Genomic DNA, 26,168 nt, shown 5'->3' on the forward strand with positions numbered 1-26,168 from the left:
TGTGATTTGCCAACGGTAGGGCACCACTCAGGTGCCACATGCAAGTCTTACAGGATCCCTCCATCTGAGCACCCACTCAGCCCCACCACATACCAGCCGCCCCAGGAGGGCAACTATTCCGCTCTAGCCTTTGGGTGTCCACACACTTCCAGGCCCAGGATGGTCAGCCCCGAGAACCGTCTCCGTTACAAGTCTGGAGAGCTCTCAGGATCCGCTCCCGGCCGCCATTCCACTGTTAGCAAAGTTTTGGGGTCACATTCTAAGATTCCGAACCGGGACGCTCCCCGCGGGACCCGGAGTCTCTCTGCCCAGCGACAGTGATTCGGCCCAAAGACCACACACACGCACGGGTCTCGCCTCAAAAGGCTTCTTTATTGACTCGCACAGACCTAGGCCAGAGGGCAAGGGATTCAGCGGTACTTCTCCGTCAGCACCACCGCCACGCCGGTCAGGAACTTATCCCAGGCCGCTTGCATCTCCACCGTGTACTCGCCCTGCAGGTGGGAGGCCAGCACCACCTGGAAGCACTGGATCAGCAGCTGCGGGAGAAGGGGCGGGGGAAAGGGTGTCTGCCCTCTCCGGTTCCTCCCGGAACTCCACCCACAAGCCCCGCCTCCCCACGGCTGCGCGCGCAAACCCTCCAGGAGCCGGGGCTGCCTCACTGGGAAGTTGGAGGGGTCCACGCGGAGCACGTGCGCGTGCAGGTCTGCGAGCGGGCTCAGGGCCCAGCGCAGGTTGTCCATATGCTGCACAGCCACGCCCACCGCCTCCAGCAGGCGTTTTCCGTGGCTCAGTAGTTGCACCTCGTCAGGGAAGACGCCCAGGTGCTTGAAGTAGATCTTGGTGCTGGGGTACACGGTGAAGAGCCTGCGGGAGCAGGTCAGTTGGGAGGGCGGGCGCGTGGGGTCCCGCCAGCGCCTGCAATCGCCCTGACCCCTGGAAACCCGGGTCTCGCCTGCCCCCTGGGGACGCAGGCCCAACACCCCCGTCTTCGTCTCCCTGCGATGCTGGAGACCCCGCCCGACCCACCTGAGCAGCAGCTCCGCCCCGAAGGGCGCCTCGTGTCCCGCGATCAGGTCCCAGACCTGCGCGACCTGGGCGCGCTCCTGAGCATTGAGCATGGCGCTGGCGTGGCGTGCTCTGGGGGCCGCGCCCGCGGACCCCGCCTCCTTATAGCGGCTCCCCCAGCCAGGCGCCCCGCCTGCTCTTATCTGCAGCAGCGTGGCGGGAACTCGGGGACCCTCGGCCGGCACGGGGAAACGTCACCAGCCTAGGTCCCCACCGCCGCGGAGACCGCGGCCTCAGGGATCCCCGTGTTAATGGCACAGACTCACGCCGCTGGGCGTGGGTGCCTTTGCTGCGGACTCTAGGAGGATCTGTAATGACCTCCGCGGGCAAAGTTACTGCTTCGCTCGCCAATAGGGAACCGATGGAAAGATCGGGAGAAAGAGCGCGGGAGCAAGGGACGCCCTTTCCCCCAGGGGCCAGGAGGGACACTGTATCAGGTGTCCTTGCAGCGTGGCAGCTATGACACCAGGCTCTGAAGAAAAGTCCCCTGAGTCCCCACACGCAGCCAACACGCTGAGTGAAGCGACAGTCTTTGGGCGATTTCGGACAAGGGTGAGAAGCCCAAACGTACCCAGAGAAAACGGCGTGGGTGACTGGGGCTGCTCCGCTTTTTCCGGGTTGCGACTCTGAGGTCCGCAGGTGCAAGGACCGCCCCAAAGCGCCCGGGGAGTGGCCTGCAGGCCTGGTGTGACCCCGGGGTCTCCTCCATTGTATCCCTCCCTCTGTTCCCTCCTTCCCCCCCATACTGAGGACGCAGGACTCAGCTCGTTCCATCCTCATCCATTTATTGGGGAGTACCGAGAGGATCTGTGAGAGTATTTAAGGGTAGAGGGGAGGTCGAAGCCGGGCCTCCGGGGTCCGGTGACAGCTCAGCGGTACTTCTCGGTCAGTACGCTGGACACGACGGACAGGAACTTGTCCCAGGCGGCGTGGGCGTCGGCCGTGAAGTCGGCGGGGAAGTGCAAGGCCACCGTGACCAGCAGACAGTGGGACAGGAGCTGGGGGGCGGGGGAGAGGCGGCTCAGCGCGCAGGGCTGGGGTGCTGTCTGGGTGGGGGCGGAGTCCCTCTAGGTGAGACACAGCCCCTCTCGCACCACCCAGGCCCCGCCTCTATTCTGACCCAGCCAGGACCTCCTCCCCCTCTCCCACCTTGAAGTTGACCGGGTCCACGCGCAGGATGTAGGCGTGCAGCTCGCTCAGCTTGGACAGGGCGCCCGCAATGTTATCGATGCTCTTGACCGCCTCGCCCACCGCGGCCAACACCTTGGAGCCATGCGCGCGCAGCTGCGCGGAGCCGGGGTTCAGGTCGAAGTGCGGGAAGTAGGTCTTGGTCTGGGGGTAGCTGGCAAAGAGCCTGCGGGCGGGGGGCGGGGCGTGAGCTCCGGAGGAGGGCTGCCTGACTGCCTCCCCATCATCCAGCCCGCCCTTCTCCCAACTCAAGGATCCAAATTCCACCTCGCCACAGGCCCTTCACGCTGGGCAGCGCCCCCTTCGCTCTCAGCCTGGTGCCTCACACCCAAGCTCTTCTAGAGGCCCCCCCACATCACTCCCACCACCCAACCACCCCCCACTCCACCCTATTCCAGGCCGCTGCAAACTCCAGGCTTGTCTCTTTGCTTCCAACTGGGTCAGCACAACCAGCTCTCCAAATCCCCACCCCCCACCCCCCAGCCTTGGCCTCTAGCGCCTTTCACCTCCTCCGGCCACACGGGCCTCCTTACCAACCCTTGACCAGGCTTTCAGCTCCACCTTCCGCCAGAAATAATGCTCTCCCTGGCAGCATCCCAGGGAGGTCTCTTCAGGGAAAACCTCTTTGCACTGTGGTTTCCCCAGGGTCAGAGACCCTGAGATCTGTGCTGGTAGCAACTCAACTGCCTCAGAAGGCGCTTTAGGCCTGGGAAGAAACGGTCTGTGGCCTTCAGGTGGGAACTGGGGCCTGGCCTGCTCACACCTCAGTGAGCCCATGGTCAGTCAGAAGTCTGCACAATTCATCTTCCCTGGCTCACTGTCCCCTGTCCTCAACACCCTCACATTGTCACTACCTGGCACCATCCCAGCCGGTCTGGCACTCACCTCTCCAGGGCCTCGGTGCCGATGGTGTCCGCCTGTGTGGAGATCTTGCTCCACATGGATGTGATGATGGTTCTCTCAGCCTTGGTCAGAGACATGGCGGAGGTCGAGCTGGAGCTGGGTGAGCCGGGACTGGCCTCAGTGGTGCTCAACTAGCTCCCGGGTCCCCTTATATGCATGGAGCTTTGGTGTCGTTGGTGGTGGACATTGGTCAGGAGAGAGTAGGGGGCTGTGGAGGGTGGGGTCTCTTATCAGATCCAGTGACAGTGGGCAGTCAGAGCCTGCAGGGACAGGTGGGGTGAGGGGCTATCACTCCTGCCACCCTTGTTGGGCCTTAGATGGGGCGTTGGCTGCAGCCTGACCAGAGTCCTACAGAGATAGGGGCCCAGCCAGCCCAGGAGGTCAGCTCTACACCATCTTTGTCCATTTCAGAATCACAGAATGAGGGAAGCCAGAAGAGTAGGGCCCAAGACACACCCTCCCCGGGCTGGAACATGCCCCAAGCTGCCTGCATCGCTCTTCTCCCTTCGGTGGGAGCCCGTGGCTAGTCCGCACTGGCCACATGTCAGGCCCCCTCCCCCATTGGCTCTATGATTCCTGGGTTTCCTCTGAGAAAACAATTGTTTTGCCCACCTGGTGCTGAGGACAGATGTACTGACTGGATCTGTCCCCTGAGAAGCTAGGTCAATAAAAGAATTCTTTTAACATCATGTGCTATTAGGGATTGCAATATTGCTCACCATATCATCATTTTAACATAATGAGGGAAATATTCCTTTTAATTTTATTTTAACATGCAATGAAATTGACTTTCTTTGAGTGTACTTCTCTGTGAATTTTGATATGTGTATAGAGTCACGTAACCTCCGCTAAAATCAGGATACGCAGTAGCTCCCTCACCCCCAAAAGTTCCCACCTGCCACCCTTTTGCAGTGTCACTCGGGATATAAGTTCTTTGTCATTTTTACATGTCATATTGCCCCCAAGTGTGTAGTTTGCCTCCATTCTTTTAATGCTGTTTTTGGTTGAACAGACATTTATAATTTAATTTTTTTTAAAATTGGGGAATATTGGGGAACAGTGTGTTTTTCCAGGACCCATCAGCTCCAAGTCAAGTTATTGTTTTCAATCCAGTTGTGGAGGGCGCAGCTCACTGGCCCTTGTGGGAATCGAACCAGCTGCCTTGCTGTTATGAGCACTTCGCTCTAACCACTGAGCAAACCGGCTGCCCAGACATTTATAATTTTAGTGCAGTAAAAGTTAGTGATTTTCTTTTGTCCTGTTTAACAATGTTCTATTCACAATCACCAGAAGGTGGAAACAACCCAAATGTCCATCAGTGGATGAATGGGTAAACAAAACGTGGTGTGTACCCATACAATGAGATATTCTTTAGCCATAAAAATGAAGCAGGGACACACGCTACAACATGGATGAACCTTGCAAACGTTATACTACGTCAACAAAGCCAGACACAAACCACCTGCTGTATGAGTCCCTTTATATGAAATGTCCAGAATAGGTGACTCCATAGAGACAGAAAGTGGATGAATGAGTACCAGGGGATGAGCAGCTATTGCATAACGGATACTAGATTTCCTTCTGGGATGATGAAAATATTCTGGAACTAGATAGTGATGATGGTTGTGCCATCTTGTGAACACACAAAATGCTACTAAATTGTTCCCTTTCAAATGGTTAATTTTGGTGCTCGCTTCAGCAGCACATATACTAAAATCGGAACGATACAGAGAAGATTATCATGGCCCCTGAGAAAAGATGACACACAAATTTGTGAAGCATTTCGTATTTTGGGGATCACTTCACAAATTATACAAATGTCTAACCACTATGCGGTACACCTGAAACTAATATAAAATAATACTAGTCAACTAGTATTGAATGTCAACTATAGTATTGAATGTCAACTAGTATTGAATGTCAATATATAGAATGCCAACTATAGTAAAAAAAAATAGTCACGAGGATGAGTAGTGCAGCATGGGGAATATAGTCAAAAATGTTCTAATAACTATGTACAGTGTTGGGTGGGTACTAGACTTACTGGGGATATCACTTTGTGAGTTATGTAAATGTCTGATCACTATGTTCTTCTGTACTCCTGAAACTAATTAAAAAATAATAATGAAGTACTTAAAAAAAGAAAAAAAAAGGTTCATTTTGTGTCATGCAAATTTTACCTCAAGTTTTTAAAAAAGTGAAATAAGCATTGTGCCAAATGCTGAGGCGTAGAGAACTGTCTGTATTATCGTTCTAAGAACTTGACTTTGGTGTTTTGAGTGGGGCAACAGTCCCCCCGTGGACTGAGTTTAGGTGGTTGTGAGGTGAGGCCCACTGTCTGGTTTTAGCTGACATTTATCTAGTGCCTTCTAAGCCACAGGCACAGTACCAAATACTCTTCATGTTGGGCATTTATTTGACTCTCATAGCTCTCTGGGAGAGAAGTTGTTTTTTATGTCATTGTCATTACGTTTTAAGATATGGAAATGGAGGCTCAGGAAGGTTAATGAAATACCGGGGGTGTCCCCAAAATGTATACGCATGACTGCTATACATCTGTTATTGTTATATATTGAGTATTACAATTTTAATAGTTTTTTCCTTTCTTCAAATGTGTATATTTGTGTTTGGCACCCTCTGTATGTTTGATATTTCAGTGGAGGTGGGAACCAGTCCCAGTGGAACGGGAGATCTAGGTTTGGTACAAGCCAGGCTGCTGGCTCTTTGGGGGTCGCCAATCTCTTCTGTCGCTGGGCCTTGGTTCCCTGTGACACGAGGATGCAAAGCCTGTGCTTCTGGACACTGAGACCTGCTGGTCTCTGGGAAGAATTCGAAGCCCCAGGCTTGTTCTGAGCTTGTGTAGCTAAAGCTGAGCTGGGGGCCCTTTGTCACTCAGTGCAGATAGGATTCTGCAGACCCTCCCCTGAGAGCAGCCCCTGGGTGACCCCAGGCAGGCTAATCACCATGTGAGCCCCAGTTTCCCTGTTTCAACCTCTCAGGTGGGTGTTAAACAGCCTCCACCCCACTATTAACAGGCATAATGGCAGCATTAGTTCAAAATTACTGTACTTTCTATTGTGGGTGAGTTATTCCTCCTGGGCGGAAACACTGCACCAGAGAAGGTGGAGGTGTGGAGGTGGGTCCCAGATAGGGTCTTTGAGTCCCCCCAGCTCCCTGACAGACAGGGTGGCTCTATGGGGCCCAGACTGAGTGGCAGGACTGATAAGACCTGGCCATCCTGGACTGATAAGACCTGGACTGACAAGAGGGCCAAGTGGCCTCCTGGCCCTGCCTGGGGGGACCCAGGATGGGAGGAAGGGTCAGGAGTTTCGGATCTTAAGAATCCTCTTACCTTCTGAAAAGTAGGTTGCACAAGAGTTATTTAAATGTAGAACGAGGACGTAGAGATGGGGGTGTTTTCAGGGAAGACCGTGTAGTGAGCAAGGTTGACTCTGTTCACACCCCTGTCCAGGACACAGCACTGCACTTAGAGACCACCTGCTCCTACTCCTGTTACTGGTGGGAACTGGAGGTCCAAAGCATGGCCTGCCTACCCTGGTCCCTCTGGCTGCCGGCACCAGGCTGGATTGGCCAAGGAGTGACAACAAGCTCTGACGTCCGTTTCAGCCCAATGAGATTGACAAACGTGGACCCTGAGCAGCTGCTGGTGAGGGTGGTGTGGGATTCAGACGTCTGTTCCCTCCAGTCTAACCCGGGACATTCCTGCACCCGAGTCCTGTGAAGGCAGCCTGGGAAGGGATGTATCCGGGACCTCTGTGGGCCAGGACCCCATAGGTCACCTCCTGTCACCTTGTATGGATTACAGTGCATGTTACAATGAAAAGATATTGACCATAGCCTGAAAATAAACAGTGAATGCTCTTATGAGGTTGCTAGCAGGAAGAGGACCCTGAGGGGGTAATTGGGGAGTGGTGGGTTCCTCCAAGTCTGTGCATTCCCCCAGCCCAGAGACAGCCACCCCCAGAGCCTCTGGACTCTATACCTGCTCCTTCAGGTTCAAGGGCCATGGGACTGTCTGATGGGGTAGCAGCATGGCCCAGGGAAGTGGGAGGAAGGAGACTGGAGCCAGAGTCCTGGTCCTTATGTCTGGGCACCCACAGATTCCTGGTACCCTTGTGGGGAGGGCCCTGTTACCATAGCTGGCCATCTCCCCAGACAGCGGGCTCCCCTTTCCCCATCTGCCCAGCTCTCCCAGCCTCACCTCCTTCTTCTGTGTCCTTATTTCCATCCCTGGGACATCCTGGGAACTGTGGGATACCTCAGAAGCCTTTGATTATACATAATATCAAAACATACCAGACTGGGAAAAAGGCTTGCAGAATCTGCAACCAAGGGTAACTACCTCTCACAAAGAGAATGGCTCCAAACCATCAAAGAAGGACAAACAACCCACGAGGAAAACAAGATGGCAATTCTCAGACACTGGCAAATAATCAAGTGATACAGTTCTCTACCTCAGGAATAATAAAAGAAATACAACATAGACTAAGACACCGTTTTCTTTTTTGGGAATTTTGTAAAAAAGTACAAAACAAGTCAATGCTATGCAGCCCCATGTAGGGCAATGCGTTTGTTTGGAAACGTCTGAGGCATTTCCAATGCATGTACTCTTCACCCTGGCAGGTTCAACCCACAAATCTGTGTCAGCTCCAGTGAAAGACGGTTACTTCAGCAAAGAAAATGCTTATCCCTTAGTCAAGCGGTTATGTTCTCTTGCATGTGAGGTGTTTGAGAAAGATTTGGAAACAGCCACAATAGACTGTTAACTATAGTCACCTCCTAGGGAAGACTAGAATTGAGTGGGTGGGGGGATTTTTCTGATTTTTTAAAAACAGCTGTATTGAGACATCATTCACATACCATAAAATTCACCCATTTAAAGTGTGCAATTCAGTGAGTTTTAGTGTAGTTAGTATAGAGTTATGCAACCATCACTACAATCAAATTTAGAATATTATTCATCCCAAAAGAAATCCCATACTCATTAGCAGTCACGCCCCCCTCCCCCCCCCCCAACTATCCCAGCCCTAGACAACCTAACCTGTTTTCTGCCTCTATGGATTTGCCGGTTCTGGACATTTATAAAACGGAATCATATAGTATGTATGCTTTCAAAGTTCATTCATTGGATCAGTACTTCATTACATTTATGACTGAATACTCTCCCATTGTATGGATTATACCATATTCTATTCATCCGCTGATCAGTTGATGAGCATCTGGCTTGTTTGTACTTTTTGCCTATTATGAATAATGTTGTTACGAACATGAAAGTTTTTGTGTGGACTTATGGTTTCATTTTTCTTGGTTATATACTTAGGAAAGGAATAGTTGGGTTGAATGGGAACTCTATATTTAACCTTTTGAGGAACTGCCAGACTGTTTTCCACAGTACCTGCACCATTTTACATTCCTTCCAGCAGTGCGTAAAGATTCCAGTTTCTCCACCCCCTCACCGACATTTGTTGTCTTTTTTATTATAGCTCTCCTAGTGTGTATGATGTGCTCTCTCTCTCTTTTTTCATTTGCATTATGCTAATGAATAATGATATAGAACATCTTTTCATGTGCTTATTGACCATTTGTCTATATTCTTTGGAGAAACATCAATTCACTTCATTTGCATATTTTCCAATTGGCTGTCTTTTTATTGCTGTGGGGACAGAGCCCCAGAGAGCAGTTTCTAGGCTCTCGGCCTCACGTGGAAAGGTGCTGGCTCGGGTAGTAGATGGCCATCAGCTGTCACTAGTTGGCCGTCAGCTGTAACCAGTTAGCCATTGGCCACTGATACAACTGCCTTGACAGTGATGGTTGGTTGGCAGGCAGAGAAACGGGCGGTGGATTGAGGATCGTGTGGATCCTACTTCGTGTGTCGCCTGGCTGCAGCCAGAATACAGTGGTATGACTCCCCTATCTATGCCTGCGTGGGTGTTCCTTTTTGGCCTCACCATGTCCCGCGTTCTTATGTGGGGAGCGGGACCAGAGACCCTGCATGACACCCCGCATGACAATTGCTGAGGTGTAAGAGTTTTTAAAAAACATATCTGGATACAATTCCTTCATCAGATATAGGAATTGTAAATATTTTCTCCTATTCTGTGGGTTGTTCTTTTTACTTTCTTGGTGGTGTCCTTTGAAGCACATTTAATTTTATAAAATCAATTTTTTCTTTAGTCGCTTGTGCATTTGGTATTATAGCTAAGTAATCATTACCCACTCCAAGGTCACGAATGTTTACCAGTATTTTTATTAATAGTAGTAGTAAGAGTTTTATAGTGTTTTATGATTCATTGATTTTTTTCAAATTTCATTTTAGTACTTTATAGTTTAAACTTCCTCCCCAAAGAAAGTGTTACTTTTAGAATGAAGAAAGCAACATTTAGAGACAGCTGTCTTGAACCTCAGCGTGAAACCAACCTTAGTTTCCCATTCACGCTGGTAAGGCTGTTTGTTCCCTTCTCCCAGGGACAACGGGGCGGTCCCACGTGTACTAGTAACTTCCTGGAGAGGGTCCTGCGCCTGCGCACGCGGCCTCCCGCGCCTGCGCAAACGCCGTCGGTCGGGGCGCAAACACCTTCTGTGCGTTTGCCCGCCGGGAAGTGTGGCGGAAGTGTCGCGAGCCGGGCGGGACGCGCTGGGTGGCGCGTAGGTTTGGTGACTGTCGCGCTGGCTGTGTGGGCCTGGCTCTTCGCGCCGGTCCTTTCCGTGGCCTCGGTCGCATCTTTGTCAGGTCCCCTCACCCCCTGGCCCCGGCCCATCCTCCTCGGAGCCTCCCTCCCCACCCCACGTCCAAGGAGCATCTTCCTTTGCCCCCCCCACCTCCCTGGCCCCGGACCTCCTCAGGCCACCCCCCCACCCACCCCCGTCTCTCGGCGCGTCCTCAGAGACCCCCACCAACCCTCCACTCGCGCTCCGTCTTCCTCGGGCCACCCCGGGCCCCGGGCCCCACGCTAGGATGGGGGACAACACCAGCCCCATCAGCGTGATTCTGGTGAGCTCGGGGAGCAGGGGCAATAAACTGCTGTTCAGGTACCCCTTCCAGAGAAGCCAGGAGCACCCGGCGTCCCAGACAAGTAAGTGCGCGCTGGGCAGCGGCTCGGCGCTCCGGGCACGCGCCTGGAGGCTGGACCCGGGCGGCCACCCGCGGGCGGCCCTTCCCTCACCACCTCGCACGTTACCCTGCAAGCCCGTTACGTTTTCCTTCTCCTGATCATACGATCGATGCCTACTCATTATAGAGTACTATTTGGAAAGTGTAGAAAAGTAGACAGAAACAAGAGAAAAATTACTCATAATTGGACATCCCAAAGCCACAATTGCATATATATATATATATATATATATATATATATATATATGGTTGGTGCAAAAGTAATCGCAGTTTTTGCAATTATTTTTAACTTTTTAAACCGCAATTACTTTCGCACTAACCTAATACACACACACACACACAAACACACACACACACATTGCATGTGTTAACCTAAAATTAAAAGGCTAAATTGAGAGGCCAGAAGCATTTATTTGAGATCAGTAAGAGCAGCTATTTGGGACCCACTGAGTTTAGTGAAAGCCAACCCCAGGAGACCAAATTGTTATGATTAGGAGATGCAGTGAGTATATTTATGAGAAAGGGAACGGGAATAATTACATCAATAGAAGGAAGGCATTTCTATTGGTCAGATAAGCATAGTGATGTTAATTCTAAACAATGTTTTTGATTTTTAGTCATCAATCAGGTAGTTACAGTATCTGGTTTCTTACTATCTTTGCAATGAGTTCTTTGGGGCACAAGGTTGCTTAGGCCCAGTCCACAGGTTATTTTGCCCAAAGGTTTGAGACATTTGATGTGCAAAGCACTTCCTCTGAGATGGCAGCTCCAGCTCCATTTTAAAGTGGCTCCGTTCATTATTATTTTTTGACATAGGAATGTATTCAGCTTGGAAAACATATGAAATTACCAAACCTTCTGAAGTTTTCTGTGACCACCTACCCCCAGTTTTGCTGCCCCATTGCAGAGATAACCACTTAACCATTTTAGTGATTGTCCCTGGTGCACATAGACACAAACGATGTATCCATAGAAAAATAGTGTATTGCTTTGGGGATTTTTTTCTGTCACATTAATACATTGTTCTGCAGTGGCTCTTTTTTGCATTGAACAATATAACTTGGAGAACTTTTCCATTTAGTAAACAGAGATCACCGTTCCTCTTTGTTGTAGCATACAGCCGCTGTGGATGGACATTGAGATTACTTGGCAGTTTTTCAATATCATGAAAGTTCAGTTTGTAATTTATAGACTGTTTTCAGATTACTTTTAAATTTCTTATGGTACAAAGTTTTCAAGGTACAAAGGGGTTTAGATGATGAAGAGGAAGTTTTTTTTCCTCCATTTACCCCTCAGCCACCATTTCCCTTTGTAGGGACAGCCGCTGCCATTTTCCTGTGCATCTTTCCAGACTCTTCTGTGTAAATCCAAGCACAAGTGAACACACTATACACACTGTTCTGCCCTGTTGTTTCCATTTTAGCTTTCCATCTTGGACATCGGCTCAGAATTATGATCAGAGTCATAGGCTGAATAGACTGTGATTTATTTGTGCAGTCCTTTGCTGATGGGCATTTAAGTTGTTTCCAGTATAGAGTGTGAATATCCTTTGTGTATATATTATAATTTTGCAGAATATCAGATCAGTTCCCAGAAGTGCGATGTTTGGATCTAAGGGATAAGAGCATATTTATTTTTAATTAGATTTTTCTAATCTTTGCTAATGGAATAGGTGAAAAGTTGTATCTGATAGTTTTAATGGACATTTGTTTAGGATGGAGATGAGCATGTTTTCCTGTTTTCAGAGCCGTTTGGATTTCCTTTATAGTGAACCATCTATTCATAAACTTGGCCTAATTTCCTCTTGGGTTGTTTGATTTGTTTCCTTACAGATTTGAAGGAGCTCTTTATATATTCAGGATAAAAACAGGCCTTTATGACAAAGCTGAGTATACTTAGCCAGTTTGCCTGTGTAGTTCTTGCCACACAGAGTTTTAATTTTTTTTTTTTTAAAGATTTTATTGGGGAAGAGTCGGACTTTATTGGGTAACAGTGTGTACTTCCAGGACTTTTTTTCCAAGTCAAGTTGTCCTTTCAATCTCAGTTGTGGAGGGTACCGTTCAGCTTAACGTTGTTGTCCTTTCAGTCTTAGTTGTGGAGGGTGCAGCTCAGGTCCCGGTCCAGTTGCTGTTGCTAGTTGCAGGGGACGCAGCCCACCATCCCTTGCGGGAGTTGAACCAGCAACCTTGTGGTTGAGAGGTTGCGCTCCAACCAACTGAGCCATCTGGGAGGCAGCTCAGCTTAAGGTGCTGTGTTCAATCTTAGTTGCATGGGGCGCAGCCCACCATCCTTTGCGGGAGTCGAACTGGCAACCTTGTGGTTGAGAGCTCACTGGTCCATGTGGGAATTGAACCGGCAGCCTTCGGAGTTAGGAGCACAGAGCTCTAACCGCCTGAGCCACCGGGCTGGCCCCTAGAGTTTTAATTGTTAATGGAATCAAGTTTAGTCGATTCTCTTGTGGTTCCTGAGTTTTGTTATACGTAAGTTTCTTCTACTGAGTTTTCTTCTGCTCTCCAGTGTTACTAACAAAAAGAATTTCTCATGTTTTCCTGTCAAATATTTATTGTCTTGTTTTCAAATGTGTTTATCTTGAGGTAAGAAAATACCAGCTCCTATTAGGACACTTGCTGGGAATTGTGTGTGCGCCTCCTGGAACCCGGAGCTGCAGGCTCTGTGATGGGCGGGGAAGGACGTGGGAACAGCTGGGAAGTGTTTGCTTCGAGAGCCAACAAAGTTTCTCTTTCATGTGACTACCAGGTCCCCACGTCATTTTATAGACTAATTCACCTTGCCTCCACTGCTAGACTCTGCTGCTTTTATCACGTACTAAATTCCCATGTTTATTTGAGTTTATTTTTGACCTTTCTCATCTCTCCCAATGATCTATTAGTGTGGGTTTCGCACTGGTGAGTTGTTGAGAGTATAACTTTGTACTGCGTTATACTCTCCGATGGGATTGTCACTGTCACGACCTTTCTTTTTCAGCATCCTCAGGCAGCTCTTGCCTCCTTTTCCCCAGAAACGTTAGTATTGGCTGTATTAGGCCCCACTCCCAAGTCTTGGGTGTAGTGGTGGAGGTCTTTTTAACCGTGTGGATTAACTGGGAAGAAAGGGTATCTTTATGTTACATTGTCCCATTCAAGAACAGAGTATGTTTTCTGTCCATTTTTGTCCACTTTATCAGCATTTCCATTTTCTCCAAGGCCCTCTTCCGCCTGAAGAACTGCCCATGGTGAACTTCTGACGCTCATGCTTAGGTCTTTAAAACTCTTTCGCTGCGTTAATTGATTTCGTTTTTTTTCCTTCAAAGTGTGTCAGAAATCCACACACACAAAAAATTGATATTTTGACTATTGTATGCGTTTAATAATAAATTATATTATTTTTATGTGTAAAAATTTTGTATGTATTCATTTGGATATAAATGAACATTGCAGCAAAAGGGTTAAACTTTACTACTCGGTTTGTGTATGTGCAGAATATTGGTAAATGGACATGTAAAAATTCTTTCTTTTGCCTGTTGTTTTTCCAACATAGTTGTCATACACTGAGGGTATGTGTGTGTGTGTGTGTGTGTGTGTGTGTACATATATATAATTATTTTTTCTAGCTTAATAATAGTAGCAAAAGCATTTCCTATATTATCCTAACTTTTTGGGAGCCATAATTTTTTTTGAAAATTTTTTTACTATGGTTAAAGATATATAAAAGTTGCCATTTTAACCATTTTTAAGCGTACAAGTCAGTGGCATAATTCACATTCACCGTAGTTAATTCCCTGTATTGTACAACCAGCACCACTTTTCCCAGCAACTTTTCATTACCCCAGACTGAAACTAACTGAGCAACGACTCCCCATTCCCCCTCCCTCAGCCCCTGACGACCTGTAATCTCCCTTCTGTGTCTGTGAATTTGCCTACTGTAGATATTTCATGGAATTGTAGCACTTGTCCCTTTGTGTGTGGTTTCTTTCTCTTAGCATAACGTTTTCATGTTTATACACGTAGCATATGTCAGAACTTCATTCCTTTTTATGGCTGGTTAGTAATCCATTGTGTGTCTAGATCACCTTTGAGCAACCATCACTTTGAATGGTTCCACAGTCCTCCTGGTGTGGATGGATCCAGTTTTCTTAGCCATGGTCTCCTTTTTGCTCTCACTCAGGTAAGCCTCGTAGCAGATATGCCGTCAACAACACTGGCGACCAAGCCGAGGACCTGGATGGCGACTCCAGGTAAAGGCTGGGAAGTCACTCAGTGAGGGAGCTCGTCCTGCCCCCAGGCCGGGGCCAGACCCCGCCTCCTGTTGACCTGGAGGTTTTCTCCCCTGAGAAACCTGGTGTCCTTTTTTCCCAGTTGGTGGGTGTTGGGGGTAGTGCCTCCCTGGGGGTTGTGTTGCCAATCTCTGGCTTTCTGCACAATTTGGTCATGTGTTCTAGCTTTGGGCTGTGTGGGTGGTTGGTAAAGCAGTGGGAGCGCAGAGGGGGCCCGCCCTGTGGGACGTTTCTGTCCTAGAAGAGGAGCAGGAGGAAAGCAGACCCCGGTGCTGTCCTGACTTTATTCCTCCAGCTCGTGCCCAGAGGTCAGGTGGAGGTGCGCGGGTGCAGCAGTCGGTCCAGCTGCTGATGTGGGCTGAAAGCCGGGCTGGTTTGTTTGCTCTCTGCTCTTTCAGGGCACAGATGAAAAGTGGGTCCTGTTCCTTCCTGGGTGCCCCCTGCCCTCTGTGGGAAGGACTGTTGTGCAAACATGAGCAGTGATCACTTTTGCCCTCGTCTGTTCATTTTAAAGCTTAGGGAATGGTAGCAGGAGCCCAGATGAAGGAGGGAAGATTGTAAATTGCTTGTCCTGGGTTCCCCTAAACACAGCTGGGCCTTCCTGAGCTAAAGGACGCAGCCTCCACTGTCCTGTGGGAAGTAGCTGGGGTCCCCACCCCGGACCTGTGACGTGCCGTTCTTGAGTACAGTTTGCCTCAGTTCTCTGACAATGCACACACTTGCCCTAGCGTCGTGCAGTTACAAGCAGGTGGTGTTTATTTTTTGCGGTGAGGACGTCAGGGCCCTCTGGTGTGACCAGTGACTGTCTCCGAAGGGAGCGGGCTTTGGAAGAGGGCCCAGCAGGAGGGGCAGGGGATGTGGGAGACGGTTGGACATTCCATGGGGTGTTCTGCTGCCACAGCGGCCTGTGGCTACCTCGTCCTTTAAAGTTGGCAGCTCGGGACAAACTCTTGTTTGTCACATGCACGTCAAAAGCCCTGCGCAGTGGGGCGGGTACGTTTCGTCCTCCTCCTGTGGCGCAGACTAGTTTAGAGCAGCGCTGGCTGCTGCCTGCCTCGCTCCATGGACATGAGGCTTAGGCTGCTGAAGACTCAGGAGGAGCTTCTGGAATGGTCTGTGTGGAGGGATTTCTTAGGAGGACCAGGAGCTCCTAATTCCTGCAGCTCATTTTCAGAGGCTTATACTAAAATGTCTCTGAGGGTATTTGCTTCGTCTGGTAATTTTAGCACAGCATAGCCTCCGAGGACCCCGCTCACCACCGCCACCCCCATGTTTTCCGAGATACAGGTTCATACCCTTGGGGGCCCAGCTTTATTTTGCCAGGGGCAGCTGCTGCTCTGCCCCTGGCAGCTCGGGGAGCCCTGGCGTAGCGCAGACACCTTCCTGGAACCCTGCAGCGAAGGCACATATGCCCATTCTGTTTTCCTTGATGGTCGTTCTCAAAGGAGCTTTTTTCCTGGGAACCAGTGGAATGGTCTGCTTGTCAGTTTGCCGGATTGAAGCCGTGTTCAGAGGCCAGACCGGGAACTTCTGAATGTGGTGGTGGCCGCCTTAGAGAAGGGAGGGAGCAGACCTGCACTGGCCAGTGTTACAGCCACTGCTTGGTGGCCCTTTTAACAGAAATGAAATAGAACTGAAAATTCATTTCCTCAGTGGTAGTAGCTGCCTTTCAGGTGCTCGGTGGCCACATGTGACTAGTGGCTACTGTATGCAATGGCGCAGATGTAGAATATTTCTCTCACTGGACAGCACCAGCTTAGAGAGTCCATTGGTTTTATAAAGTGAATTATCAAGAGGACGTGTTTCAGGGTATAAGAATTCCCTGTCACTTTTTAAAAAACCCAATCAGAATTCAGTAGGGAGAGAAGAAAACATATTGCGCATTATCCCTAAGGCTTCAAATTCAAGTGTAGAAAAGCTGAGTTGTCCCTCTTGGTTGCATAGTGGGGGCCGTGCTTGGTTGCATCGTGCGTCCCCCACACCTGCGGGGAGAAAGCCATCCGGAGAGGTCCGCGAGGAAGCCTGGACGCCGTGGGGAAGGCTGTCGTGGGCGTGGTCCTTTCTGACGTGGGTGCGTCCTCTCCAGATTGCAAGCTGTGCTCTGGCCACTGCTGCAGCGGAGAAGCTGGGGCCTGGGGAACAGTTGGCTTCATGTCAGAACACTCTGCCATCATTTTACCGTAGACACCGTTCAGAAGACCTTCTCAGAGCTGTACCAGGGTTCTGTCTCCACCCTTGGTCTCTCAGTTGGCATCGTGGGGCACTGGAATCAGGTGGCATTGCTGCCCTTCTCAGGCTTGGCCACCTTTCTCAAAGCAGTGGGTGTAGTTTTCAGGCACAGTCATGCCCTCGGCGGGACGCCGGCCTCGGCCAGTGACCCGTGGTGCGTGTGGGCACACCACATGCACGTCCTCCGTGCCAGGCGCACAGGGGGCTCCACCAGGGCCTCGCTTGACGGCTTCGCCTCTATGGCGTGTGTGTTGAGACATGTTAGAAAGATGCCCCCACTTCCTGGAGCTGAGGTCAGTACAGAATGTGGACAAGTAGTGTTGTCCTCACACTTGGGCGTCCCCCTTCCCTTTCCTGGCCCAGCTGAGTCCACGCTGGTGTCCCCTGGGCTGTCCCTGGAGGGCGGCGTGCTGGGACAAGTGCAGGGTCAGGGTTCCAGGTCTAGTCTCGCGCTGCGTCCTGCAGCACGTGACCCTGGGTGTGTTCCTTAGACAGCGGGCCTCAGTGTTGCTGTCTTCTGTAAGATGCCTGCTGGTGGCCTCTCCCTCGCGGGCCTAGATGTTATGGGAATGTCTGCGTCTAGGTGAGAGTACGCGCCGATGGCTCTGCCTCCCTGAGAGGGGCAGACACAGTCTGGAGTGTCACGTGTCACCACCCCACCTGGTAAGGAAGTGCAGCACTGCCAACACTCGGAAGCCCGTGTGCTTCTTCCCTTGTGAGAGGACAGGGGTTTCGCTGTGACTGGTCTAGTCGTAGGAGATAAAGTTGTCGGCGCTGCACTTGAGCTTCTTGCGATTCTGACTTTCTGGGCGATCTTGGGAAAGTCCATAAAATCGTGCCCCTTTCCTACCACTTCAAGTGAGAAGCTGACGCGTGGGAGCTGCTGAAAAACAGGATTCTTCGTTGTGTGTTTCTCTTGTGTGGGTCTCTGGCAGTGTGTGTTCCTCGGTGAGAGCTGTGGGAGCCCCAGGCCCAGCGGGGCCTCCCGGGGGGCAGGGCACGGCGCCCTGGCAGGCTCTCGCTCCTCGGACGCTGCTGCATTCTGGGGCTCAGGCCTGCTTTCTGTTTCCAGGAAGCTCAGGAAGCAGCATGTCCCAGGACATAAACCCGTGCAGAGGAGCTTGCACTTTTTAAATATACTCCCTACAAAACGCAGGGCAGATAGTGCAGAGGTGTCAGACAGTTTCCAACATAGGTACTCGTGTGTACAGATCTACCGTGACGCTGTGCTGCCCAAGGCACCACAGTCACCTTCTGGGGAGAGGCTCAGGGAGGGGAGCTGGGCAGGTCGGCACAGCATCTCAAGAACTGGGGCTGAGATACTCAGCGGCACGCTCCGGTGTTCAGGTGGCTCTACCCTGTGCGGGTCTCATTTGATGTCGAGATGGCTCGTCACAAAGATTAAATACGTGAGCACGGGCCGTCCAGCCGACATGTGGTGCGGGGCTGTGACCCAGGGCTTCCAGCCTTGCTCTTGCTTCTGGAAACGGACTCTCGCTCTTGCCCAGCCTGTGTTGCTGTGCGACAACGGGGCGGTAGTGAGAAAACCGTGTGGTAAGTCTTCACCTTGGGGCGTGTCTGTATCCTTTCTCGTCCGTCCGGTAAGGTGCTTCGCCTTGACCTCCGCCGTGAGTACTTCATGGCGGCACTGCTGCTAGACTTCCAAACCTTTGTAATGAAACGACTGATACGTTTTCGTGATTTTGAAGACCACTGTGTTTTTGTTTGGTCTTGATGGCCCTGTCCCCATTTCAGCGAGTCCTGTCCTCCAACCGATGAGCAGTTGGTTGCAGGGTAAGACCAACGTGTCTGCACCACCTTTCTGTCTCGATTCCTGCTACCTTCTCTTCTTGTCATGCTGCTTAACCCCTGATCGCCCTCAATGTTGAAAAATGACTAATGGGGCACCCAGGCCTGCTCTCGGACCGCACTGCCCGACGCCCCACAAGTGCCCCGGCTGCCCACGGCCCCTGCCCTTTCTCCACCTGGAGTTCTTTAGCTATTTCACATCACCCAAGAGGCCCAGGCCAGGTTGGCTGGCACCCGGGGGGCTTCTGGGACCAGGCATGCACTCAGACCGCCTTCTCCTCCAGGCAGGCCCCCGTGGCCCCGTGTGCGCAGCAGGTGAGAAGGTCAGGCTTCCTTGTCTCCCTGGCCTACTGCCCCCCTACACTGGCCCTTACTGATTGCTCCTGGCTTTCACTTCTCAGAGGGGTTTAGTGGGGGCCTCTCCCAAGGGCCGGAGCTTAGCTGTAATGCGTGAGCTTACATGCTATTATTGTGTGTGCCCGTTCAAGACAAAAATGTTCCCGTGGAGTTTATATGGCACTTCTCCCATGGAGAAGATGGGACCCACCTGTCCACCTGACAGGGCATCCCCTCTGGGCATCAGAGGTACACAGAGCATTGGTGAGCCCCCCAAAATGAGAGGGGGCAGAGGCAAGCTCCCTTCCATGCTGCCCCTCTCCCCCTTTTCTGGCCAAGCCAGAGAACAAGCCCTGCTCCCCGATGTCTCAGCAGGGAAAGGAAGGAAAACCTTGGCCCGTTTTCCAGCGGGGCTGGTTCATCTTCCTAAATGTGGGGTTTTTGTTGTTGTTTTCTTTCCATTTCTGGGTTATTCCAGGAATGTTAGTGTTTGTAACAGCTATTTTATTGTGTGCAATATGTTTACCAGACCTTTTACCATCAAAACGAGGGGAAAGGATTTTTGTAGACTTTGGAAACAACAAACAAATGTCATCGCGTGTTTTTGTTTCAGTTTGCTGTTTATAACAGTTATGTCCCCGGCCCCAAATCTCATGATATAACGCTGTGTCTTTGTGCCTGTTTGTCAGGGGACACGCTATATAAAATATAAAACCACTCAAGTGTTGTTTTCATCGTAAGTATGTGGTACTGCAGTGGTGAGTGGGTTTCTGTCTGGGCCAGCCTTGCTCAGATAAGCAGAATAGCCACCACCACCTACGGGCCACCCTCCCTAATGGCCACTTAGTGACTTTGAACTTCAGCACATGACTTTCCAGTTGGTTCCTTCCGCAGACCCTGGCCTCTCTGGGCTTGGAGAGAAGTGCTTTTTTATTTGGCTCTCGGGAGGGTGTTTTGGATTTGGGTCTTTATAGATGTGAATTGGACTACCACTTCTTGCCTCAGAATCTCAGGACACACCCCACATCCACGCTAACCTCGGGTCCTGGGCTGGTGGCCCAGGGCCAGGGCTGAGGCCCATCTGTAGATCTTCATGTCAGAGCAGAGGCTCTTTCATGGAGGTGTTTGGCTATCACAGGAAAACGTGAACTCTGGAGTTGTGGGAGGAGGTTTTCTATCCCTTATCTCTGCATCCCCACGTCCTCGGGTGGCAGAGTGGAGGGGCTGTTTGTTCAGATAGGACGTGAAATGTTGGCACTGGCTCCATCACCAGGGCAGAAGTGTTTGTTTGGGTTTGTCACCCTGAGCCCTTCCTGACCGTGTCCCTTAGATGGGACTTACGGGGCAGAGTGAGCCATTTAGAGTTTCTGAAGAAAGCATGTAATGTCTCTGGCCTACGACACTGGAATCTTCTGTCTCTGGTTTAATCACTGCAGGGAGCGGTATCCCAGAGAAGAGAGACCCCCAATGGGCGGCCAAGGACTTGGGCTGTGGGTCCCACGTTTGGGTCCCAGAATGTCTCTGACAGCCTGGTGGTGGAAGGTCCAAGTGCAGTCAGTCCTGACTGCAAGAGGCAAACTGTCTGCATTTGGTTTGTCTGGGGGCCACAGGGTGACCTGGGACGCCTAGAGGACCACGTCAGTCCTGGAGGAAGACTGGGAGCCCGTGTGACACCTTCCCCCTGCAAGATCTTAGCAGTTCCGGGCTCCCTGCCCGTCTGCAGCGCAGAGACTTGGAAAGAGTTCCCAGCTACCTGTCTCGCAGCTTGTCCACGTGCTGGCTGCGGAGCAGGGCTCTCGCTGCGGCCAGGCTGCAGGTCACCCTTACAGTAGGTGGGGAGCCCTGCCATGTGTGCGGAGCCCAGAGCAAATGGCTCCCTTCTTAGATCCTTTTATCCCACAATCAGATTTGCTATTTCAGAGTTGAGCTGAAGCAGCAGTTGGTAGCAGACCATCCTTTTTCTTCAGACAGTGCAAAGGTCTGATGTGGGTCGCTCCCCTCCCCCCACACAGGGTCCTCCAGGAGAACAACATGTGGTATGGCTGATTCACCGTAGCCCAGGACGCACACTGCAGTGTCTTTCCTCAATGGCCTCTAGGACCGTAAGGGTCTGTCTGCCCAGGAGCCGAGCATGGTCTGGCGGGAGCTGGAGCCACCTTCCCCAACGTGATGTGCTCCCCCAGCCTGGATGTTAGAAATGCTTTCTCCAGGTGGAGAAATGAGCACAGGCCGTGTCTCCCTCCTGGCTGCAACTCAGGCAGCGCCTCAGGGTTTCTAACGTGGAAGACCCCCGCCCCAAGCCTAGGCTCTGAGATGAGTCTGCACTGCATTCCCCAGCCCTCTCCTCCCTGTGGTAACTGTCCCTACCCGGCTCCCCCCTGGGCAGGAAGGAACAGGTTGCCGGGAAGGAGACACAGTGTACAGACGGACCTCACAAGGGGGTGACCTCGGTGTTGTACAGAGTCGTGTGCACGTCTGCTCTCGCACACACCACAGCCGGCCCGGCTTCTCTGTGCCTCCCCACGTTGAGACCCATTAGTGGGTCTGCAGAGCTTGCACGTCTTAAACACCCCTTCCCTACTAAAAACTGGACGGTTTCAAAACAAACAAAAAAATTAAAACTAAAAGCTGGAAGGTTTCAGTATCCGGACGGAGGCGATGCGCATGGTGTAATTAGCGCTGCCCCCGCCCTTTACACAGCACCGAGGGCTTGAGGGGTGCAGCCCAGCAACCTGGGGCTGGTGGTCCAGCCCCCCCCCTCCATGAGCCTTAGGGAGCGGCTCCGCAGGGCAGGGCCAGCTCCAGCTCCAGCTATTGTTCCTCCCTTTGAAAGCAACTGCAGCCCGTTTCTCTCCTGAACTCCGTAATGTGCCGACAAATGACAGCATGTGCCTTCGGTCTGTGCTGCTCTGCCTTTTACCTCGTAATTCTGGTGATTTTGTGTCCCGAATCGGGGATTGCTGCAGAAGGCAGCTGATGGACGCTTCCAGGCGATCAGTGGGGGTCCAGCCACTCTGCGCACGAAGCTGCCGTGTGCTGAGGGCCGTGGGCACGGGCCTGAGACTCTTTGTTCACGTATTTCCACTCCACCTGTTTTTAATTTTAAGGTTTTCAGATGTCATTCTGGCAACAATTTTGGCAACCAAGTCTGAAATGTGTGGCCAAAAATTCGAACTGAAGATTGATAATGTGCGCTTTGTTGGTCATCCGACTCTCCTGCAGCACGCGCTGGGGCAGGTGAGGGTCTCCGGGGGGGCGCTGGGGCAGGTGAGGGTCTCCTGGGGGGCGCTGGGGCAGGTGAGGGTCTCCTGGGGGGCGCTGGGGCAGGTGAGGGTCTCCGGGGGGGCGCTGGGGCAGGTACGGGTCTCCTGGGGGACGCTGGGGCAGGTGAGGGTCTCCTGGGGGGCGCTGGGGCAGGTGAGGGTCTCCTGGGGGTGGGGGGCTCCCTGGGCAGACATGGCTCATCCTGGTCTGGGGCCCCCAGGGGACAGGGGCTGACACCGGCTCTGGTGAAGGCAGCCATCTTGCAGCAGATCTGACCGGTGCTTGCTGTCAGCTGCACCCTCTCAGGGTCCTGAGGGTCCCTTGGAGAAAGAGATGGGTGGGCTTCCTTGTCTCCGGGGTTTCCGTCCCTGCCCCCAGCTTTTACTGTTTGCACTCTGGGTCTCTACAGACTGTAGCCTTCCCTTTTAAAAGGTAGGACAATTAAGTTTGCAAACTCATCCTAGAAAAAGTGCTACATACCTCATTGCTGAATATCACTACGGTCACCTTCAAAGGACTCCCCGCGGGAAGCTATGCACCGACGCCAGCACCTAGTCCACCCTTCAAAGCAATGTTGGAACTCTTTTTCTGGAATGGCCATCAGAGCTGTCATAGTATTACCCTTGATGTCCTGAATGTCATCAAAATGTTTTCCTTTCAATATTTCCTTTATCTCCGGGTAAAGAAAGAAGCCATTGGGGGCCAGATCAGGTGAGTAGGGAGGGTGTTCCAATACAGTTATTTGTTTCCTGGCTAAAAACTCCCTCACAGACAGTGCCGTGTGAGCAGGTGCGTTGTCGTGATGCAAGAGCCATGAATTGTTGGCAAAAAGTTCAGGTCATCTAACTTTTTCACGCAGCCTTTTCAGCACTTCCAAATAGTAAACTTGGTTAACTGTTTGTCCAGTTGGTACAAATTCATAATGAACAATCCTTCTGATACCAAAAAAGGTGAGCAACATCTTTGCCACAAGTTCGCAAACTTAATTGTCAGACCGATCTCTAGGATGTCTGTTTCTAGGGGAGGCCAAGAGAAAATTCGACAGCATTTGTCAAACCCTTGAACTTTACATAAAGTAGTCTAAGCGTGTCTTCTTACTCAGTAAGTGATATAGCCAGTGTTTTTGTTTAATTTATTGGGGTGACAATTGCTAGTGAAATTACATAGATTTCAGGTGTACAATTCTGTGTTACATCATCTATAAATCCCACTGTGTGTTCACCACCCAGAGTCAGGCCAGCGTTATTTTTTAACGTAGCTGTTACCTTGTGCTAAACATTCTCTGATGAATGAAATGTCCCATCCTTGGGAATTTCACAGGCTGGGATGCGCTGTGAGCCCAGGGAGTTGGTGTAGCCGGAACCTGCCGGCCAGTCCTTTGCACACAAGCAGAGTTAGCGACAGCGTCACTCCCATTCGGAAGGGTTCTGATGTGATGCTATACGATTTAGCTCCATTTCTGCTCTCCAAAAACTCTGTGAGGGTCTCTGCTGTGGCCCTCAAGCCTCCTCCGTGACCAAGCCCATGGAAGGAGCCTCTGAGGTGTTTGCAGGTGCCAGGACGTGGAGCCACGGCTGGGAACCCCTGGCCCCAGGCAGCACGCTCCCTCGTCCCCAAGGCTTCTGCAGACGGGTTTAGTCCCTGCATGTGGCCTGTGCGTGATGGCGCGGAGCCTGCCAGCAGCCACACCCGATAAAACCCACGGAGCCCTGGGGCCCTGGACTCGTACACCCCCTGGTGGCAACACTTGTAGTCAGCCTGGTGTTTGTGACTCAGGTTGGCTGGATGCCAGAGTGGCAGCCCTGGCTCTGCTGGCTCTGAGCATTGTCCTGTCCCTGAACCGTCCTGAGGACTTGTCATACCTGGCAGAGACAGCCTGGGAAACTCAGGTGGACACTGGGATAGTAGTGGGGGCCTCATCTGCCTGAGCCCCCCTCCATCTTGGCTCCCCTGGGCACCTCCACTCCCTTCAGTTAACTGGGGCAGCCTCGTGCCTTTGGGGCCCGTCACTGACCTTCCTACTCTGACCTCTTCAGTGACTCCTCTGTCCATGCAGCCACCCCTTGCCCCTGCAGAGGCACGGGGCGCTTCTCCAAGACTCTGGAACTCTGGTTTGCTCTGGTTCTGCTGCATTCTGGAAACTTCCCTGTGCTAAAGCAGAGGACCTTTGACAGCTGCTCTTGGGAAGCCGTGGCTGTCACTCACTAGAATTCTGCCTCTTTTGCAGGCCTCCAAGATAGACCCGTCCCCGAAGAGGGATGCTCCCACGATGATTCTTTTTAACGTGGTATTTGCGCTGAGGGTGAGTGTGTTAAATGGCCTAAGGGCACGGGCAGATGGGGGGAGGGGACAACAGCGGCTCATGTCCCCCGAGTGCTCAGACTGCTGTGGGCGTGGCACCGGGCTCCTCACTGTTCCCCCCCCCCTTTTTTTAATGTAAATGAAACACACATAACATTTACTATTCTAACCATTTTCAAGTGTACAGTTTGGTGGCATCTAGTAGCATGGTCGTGTAACCATCGCCGCTGTGAGTCCTAGCACATTGTCATTGCCATGAGAGACCAGTTATTTCCCTTTCTCTGCTCTCCCCCAGCCCCTGGAAACCATCAGTCTGCTTTCTGTCTCCGCATTTACCTGTTCTGCATGTTTCACATAAATGGGCCCCGATAATATGTGACCTTTGATGTCTGGCTTCTTTCACTGAGCACAGCGATTTTGAGATGATTTCTTGTTGTAACGTATATCAGTACTTTTCTCTTGTGGCCAAATCACACTCCATTGTGTGGACGCACCACACCATGCTTATCCCTTCATCTGTTGATGACTTTGGGTTGTTTTCACCTGTTGGCTCTCGTGACCAATGCTGTTAAGGACATTTGTGTACAAATTTTTGTGTGGAAATGTGTTGTCATGTCCCTTGGGTATGTACCTAGGAGTAGAATTGCTGTGTCACATGATAATTCGGTGTAATCATTTGATAAATTGCCAGGCTGTTTTCCACAGCAGCTGCACCATTTTGCATCCCCACCAGCAATGGATGAGGGTTCCAATTTCTCTACATCCTCACCAATACCTGTTATTTTCCATTTTTTAATAATTAAGCTTAATTGTTCTTAAAGCAGTTCCCAGTGCTGTCTGCAGTAGTGTTTTTATTAGTTACAGGAAATTTCTTTTCATTAAAGCTGTGAAAAACGGGGGGGGGTGTCCAAATAAACATAAAAAGCCCCCCTGAGTAAGGACTGACTGATATTATGAAGGGACTTTGGAATACCTCGGAAATGTATATTCAGGGACTTAAGTAAGTAACGTCATTCCTCTGAAATATCCCAATAGTAGTTTTTACCAAATAACCCAGTAGTTCTTTCTGACTGGGCATGTGATCTCCATGACGGCTTTTGTGCAGAAATATGAGTGAGAAAGTGACTGGATTTCAGTGACAAGGAAGAGTGTGGGCTCTGAAAACCTCAGAGTGGCAGAAATGTCAAATGTAAAATTAGGTGCCCTTTTAAGTCTCAGGGTGGTTTATTTCATTGTGGCTTTTTTGGTGTGGAGACCACAGGTCTCGCTGTGAACGGTTCAAAATCAAAATAATGCTACAGAAAAGCTCCCTGAGCATAGAGCTTCACCTTGAAAACTGGCATTACCTTGTCGATTAAATAAGGAGCTGCAAGTGAGAATAAAAGGATTTGTTAGTGGGGCTGTCCGCGGGGCACGGGACTCCAAGAGGAGATCCTTACCTCCTACTTTGTACACTTTTGTGATGTTTGCCTTTTCACAGCACCCTAGCATTACTTATATCATTGTATAATGCAAACATCCACAGAGAGAACTCCCTTAAGTAAAAAGCAAGCAAACAAACCCCATGACGAACGCCGTCCACCTGTTAGCACCGATAGCCCCCGGGGGATGGGCAGTGAGAGGCGGCCCTGACTCCGCCCAGCTGTTGCAGGGAGGCCCTCATCT

General features: G+C 51.1%; 3 protein-coding genes and 1 non-coding gene across 5 annotated transcripts in view; 2 read left to right on the forward strand and 2 right to left on the reverse strand.

Moving 5' to 3' along the window:
* Window positions 1-351: 351 nt before the first annotated feature.
* On the reverse strand, window positions 352-1,187 carry HBM (hemoglobin subunit mu). Its single transcript, XM_019756281.3, has 3 exons — window positions 1,030-1,187; window positions 663-867; window positions 352-539 (listed from the first exon to the last, which is right to left on the reverse strand). Exons 1-3 carry the CDS (start codon window positions 1,119-1,121, stop codon window positions 411-413), a joined length of 426 nt encoding a protein of 141 aa, XP_019611840.3. The 5' UTR covers window positions 1,122-1,187; the 3' UTR covers window positions 352-410.
* A 649-nt stretch (window positions 1,188-1,836) lies between these two features.
* Window positions 1,837-5,283, reverse strand: HBZ (hemoglobin subunit zeta). The gene is made up of 3 exons (XM_019756280.3): window positions 3,142-5,283; window positions 2,218-2,422; window positions 1,837-2,066 (listed from the first exon to the last, which is right to left on the reverse strand). Exons 1-3 carry the CDS (start codon window positions 3,234-3,236, stop codon window positions 1,938-1,940), a joined length of 429 nt encoding a protein of 142 aa, XP_019611839.1. The 5' UTR covers window positions 3,237-5,283; the 3' UTR covers window positions 1,837-1,937.
* Window positions 4,846-4,952, forward strand: LOC141569524 (U6 spliceosomal RNA). Its single transcript, XR_012493249.2, has one exon. It is a non-coding gene; the product is annotated as a U6 spliceosomal RNA (small nuclear RNA).
* Window positions 5,284-9,783: 4,500 nt separating the features above from the next.
* NPRL3 (NPR3 like, GATOR1 complex subunit) overlaps window positions 9,784-26,168 on the forward strand; it is a 38,124-nt gene continuing 21,739 nt past the window's right edge. Inside the window, exons 1-4 of one of the 2 annotated variants that reach the window (XM_019718081.3) lie at window positions 9,784-10,253; window positions 14,456-14,525; window positions 22,046-22,175; window positions 24,430-24,504. In XM_019718081.3, coding sequence (XP_019573640.2) covers window positions 10,136-10,253; window positions 14,456-14,525; window positions 22,046-22,175; window positions 24,430-24,504 — 393 coding nt within the window. In that variant the 5' untranslated portion in view covers window positions 9,784-10,135. The remainder of the gene's footprint in view (window positions 10,254-14,455; window positions 14,526-22,045; window positions 22,176-24,429; window positions 24,505-26,168) is intronic. The other variant, XM_088801397.1, reaches the window with a different exon arrangement.

The sequence above is a fragment of the Rhinolophus sinicus genome, chromosome 10 (assembly GCF_057876585.1).
Source record: "Rhinolophus sinicus isolate RSI-liver-muscle chromosome 10, RSI-T2T, whole genome shotgun sequence".
NCBI lineage: Eukaryota > Metazoa > Chordata > Mammalia > Chiroptera > Rhinolophidae > Rhinolophus > Rhinolophus sinicus.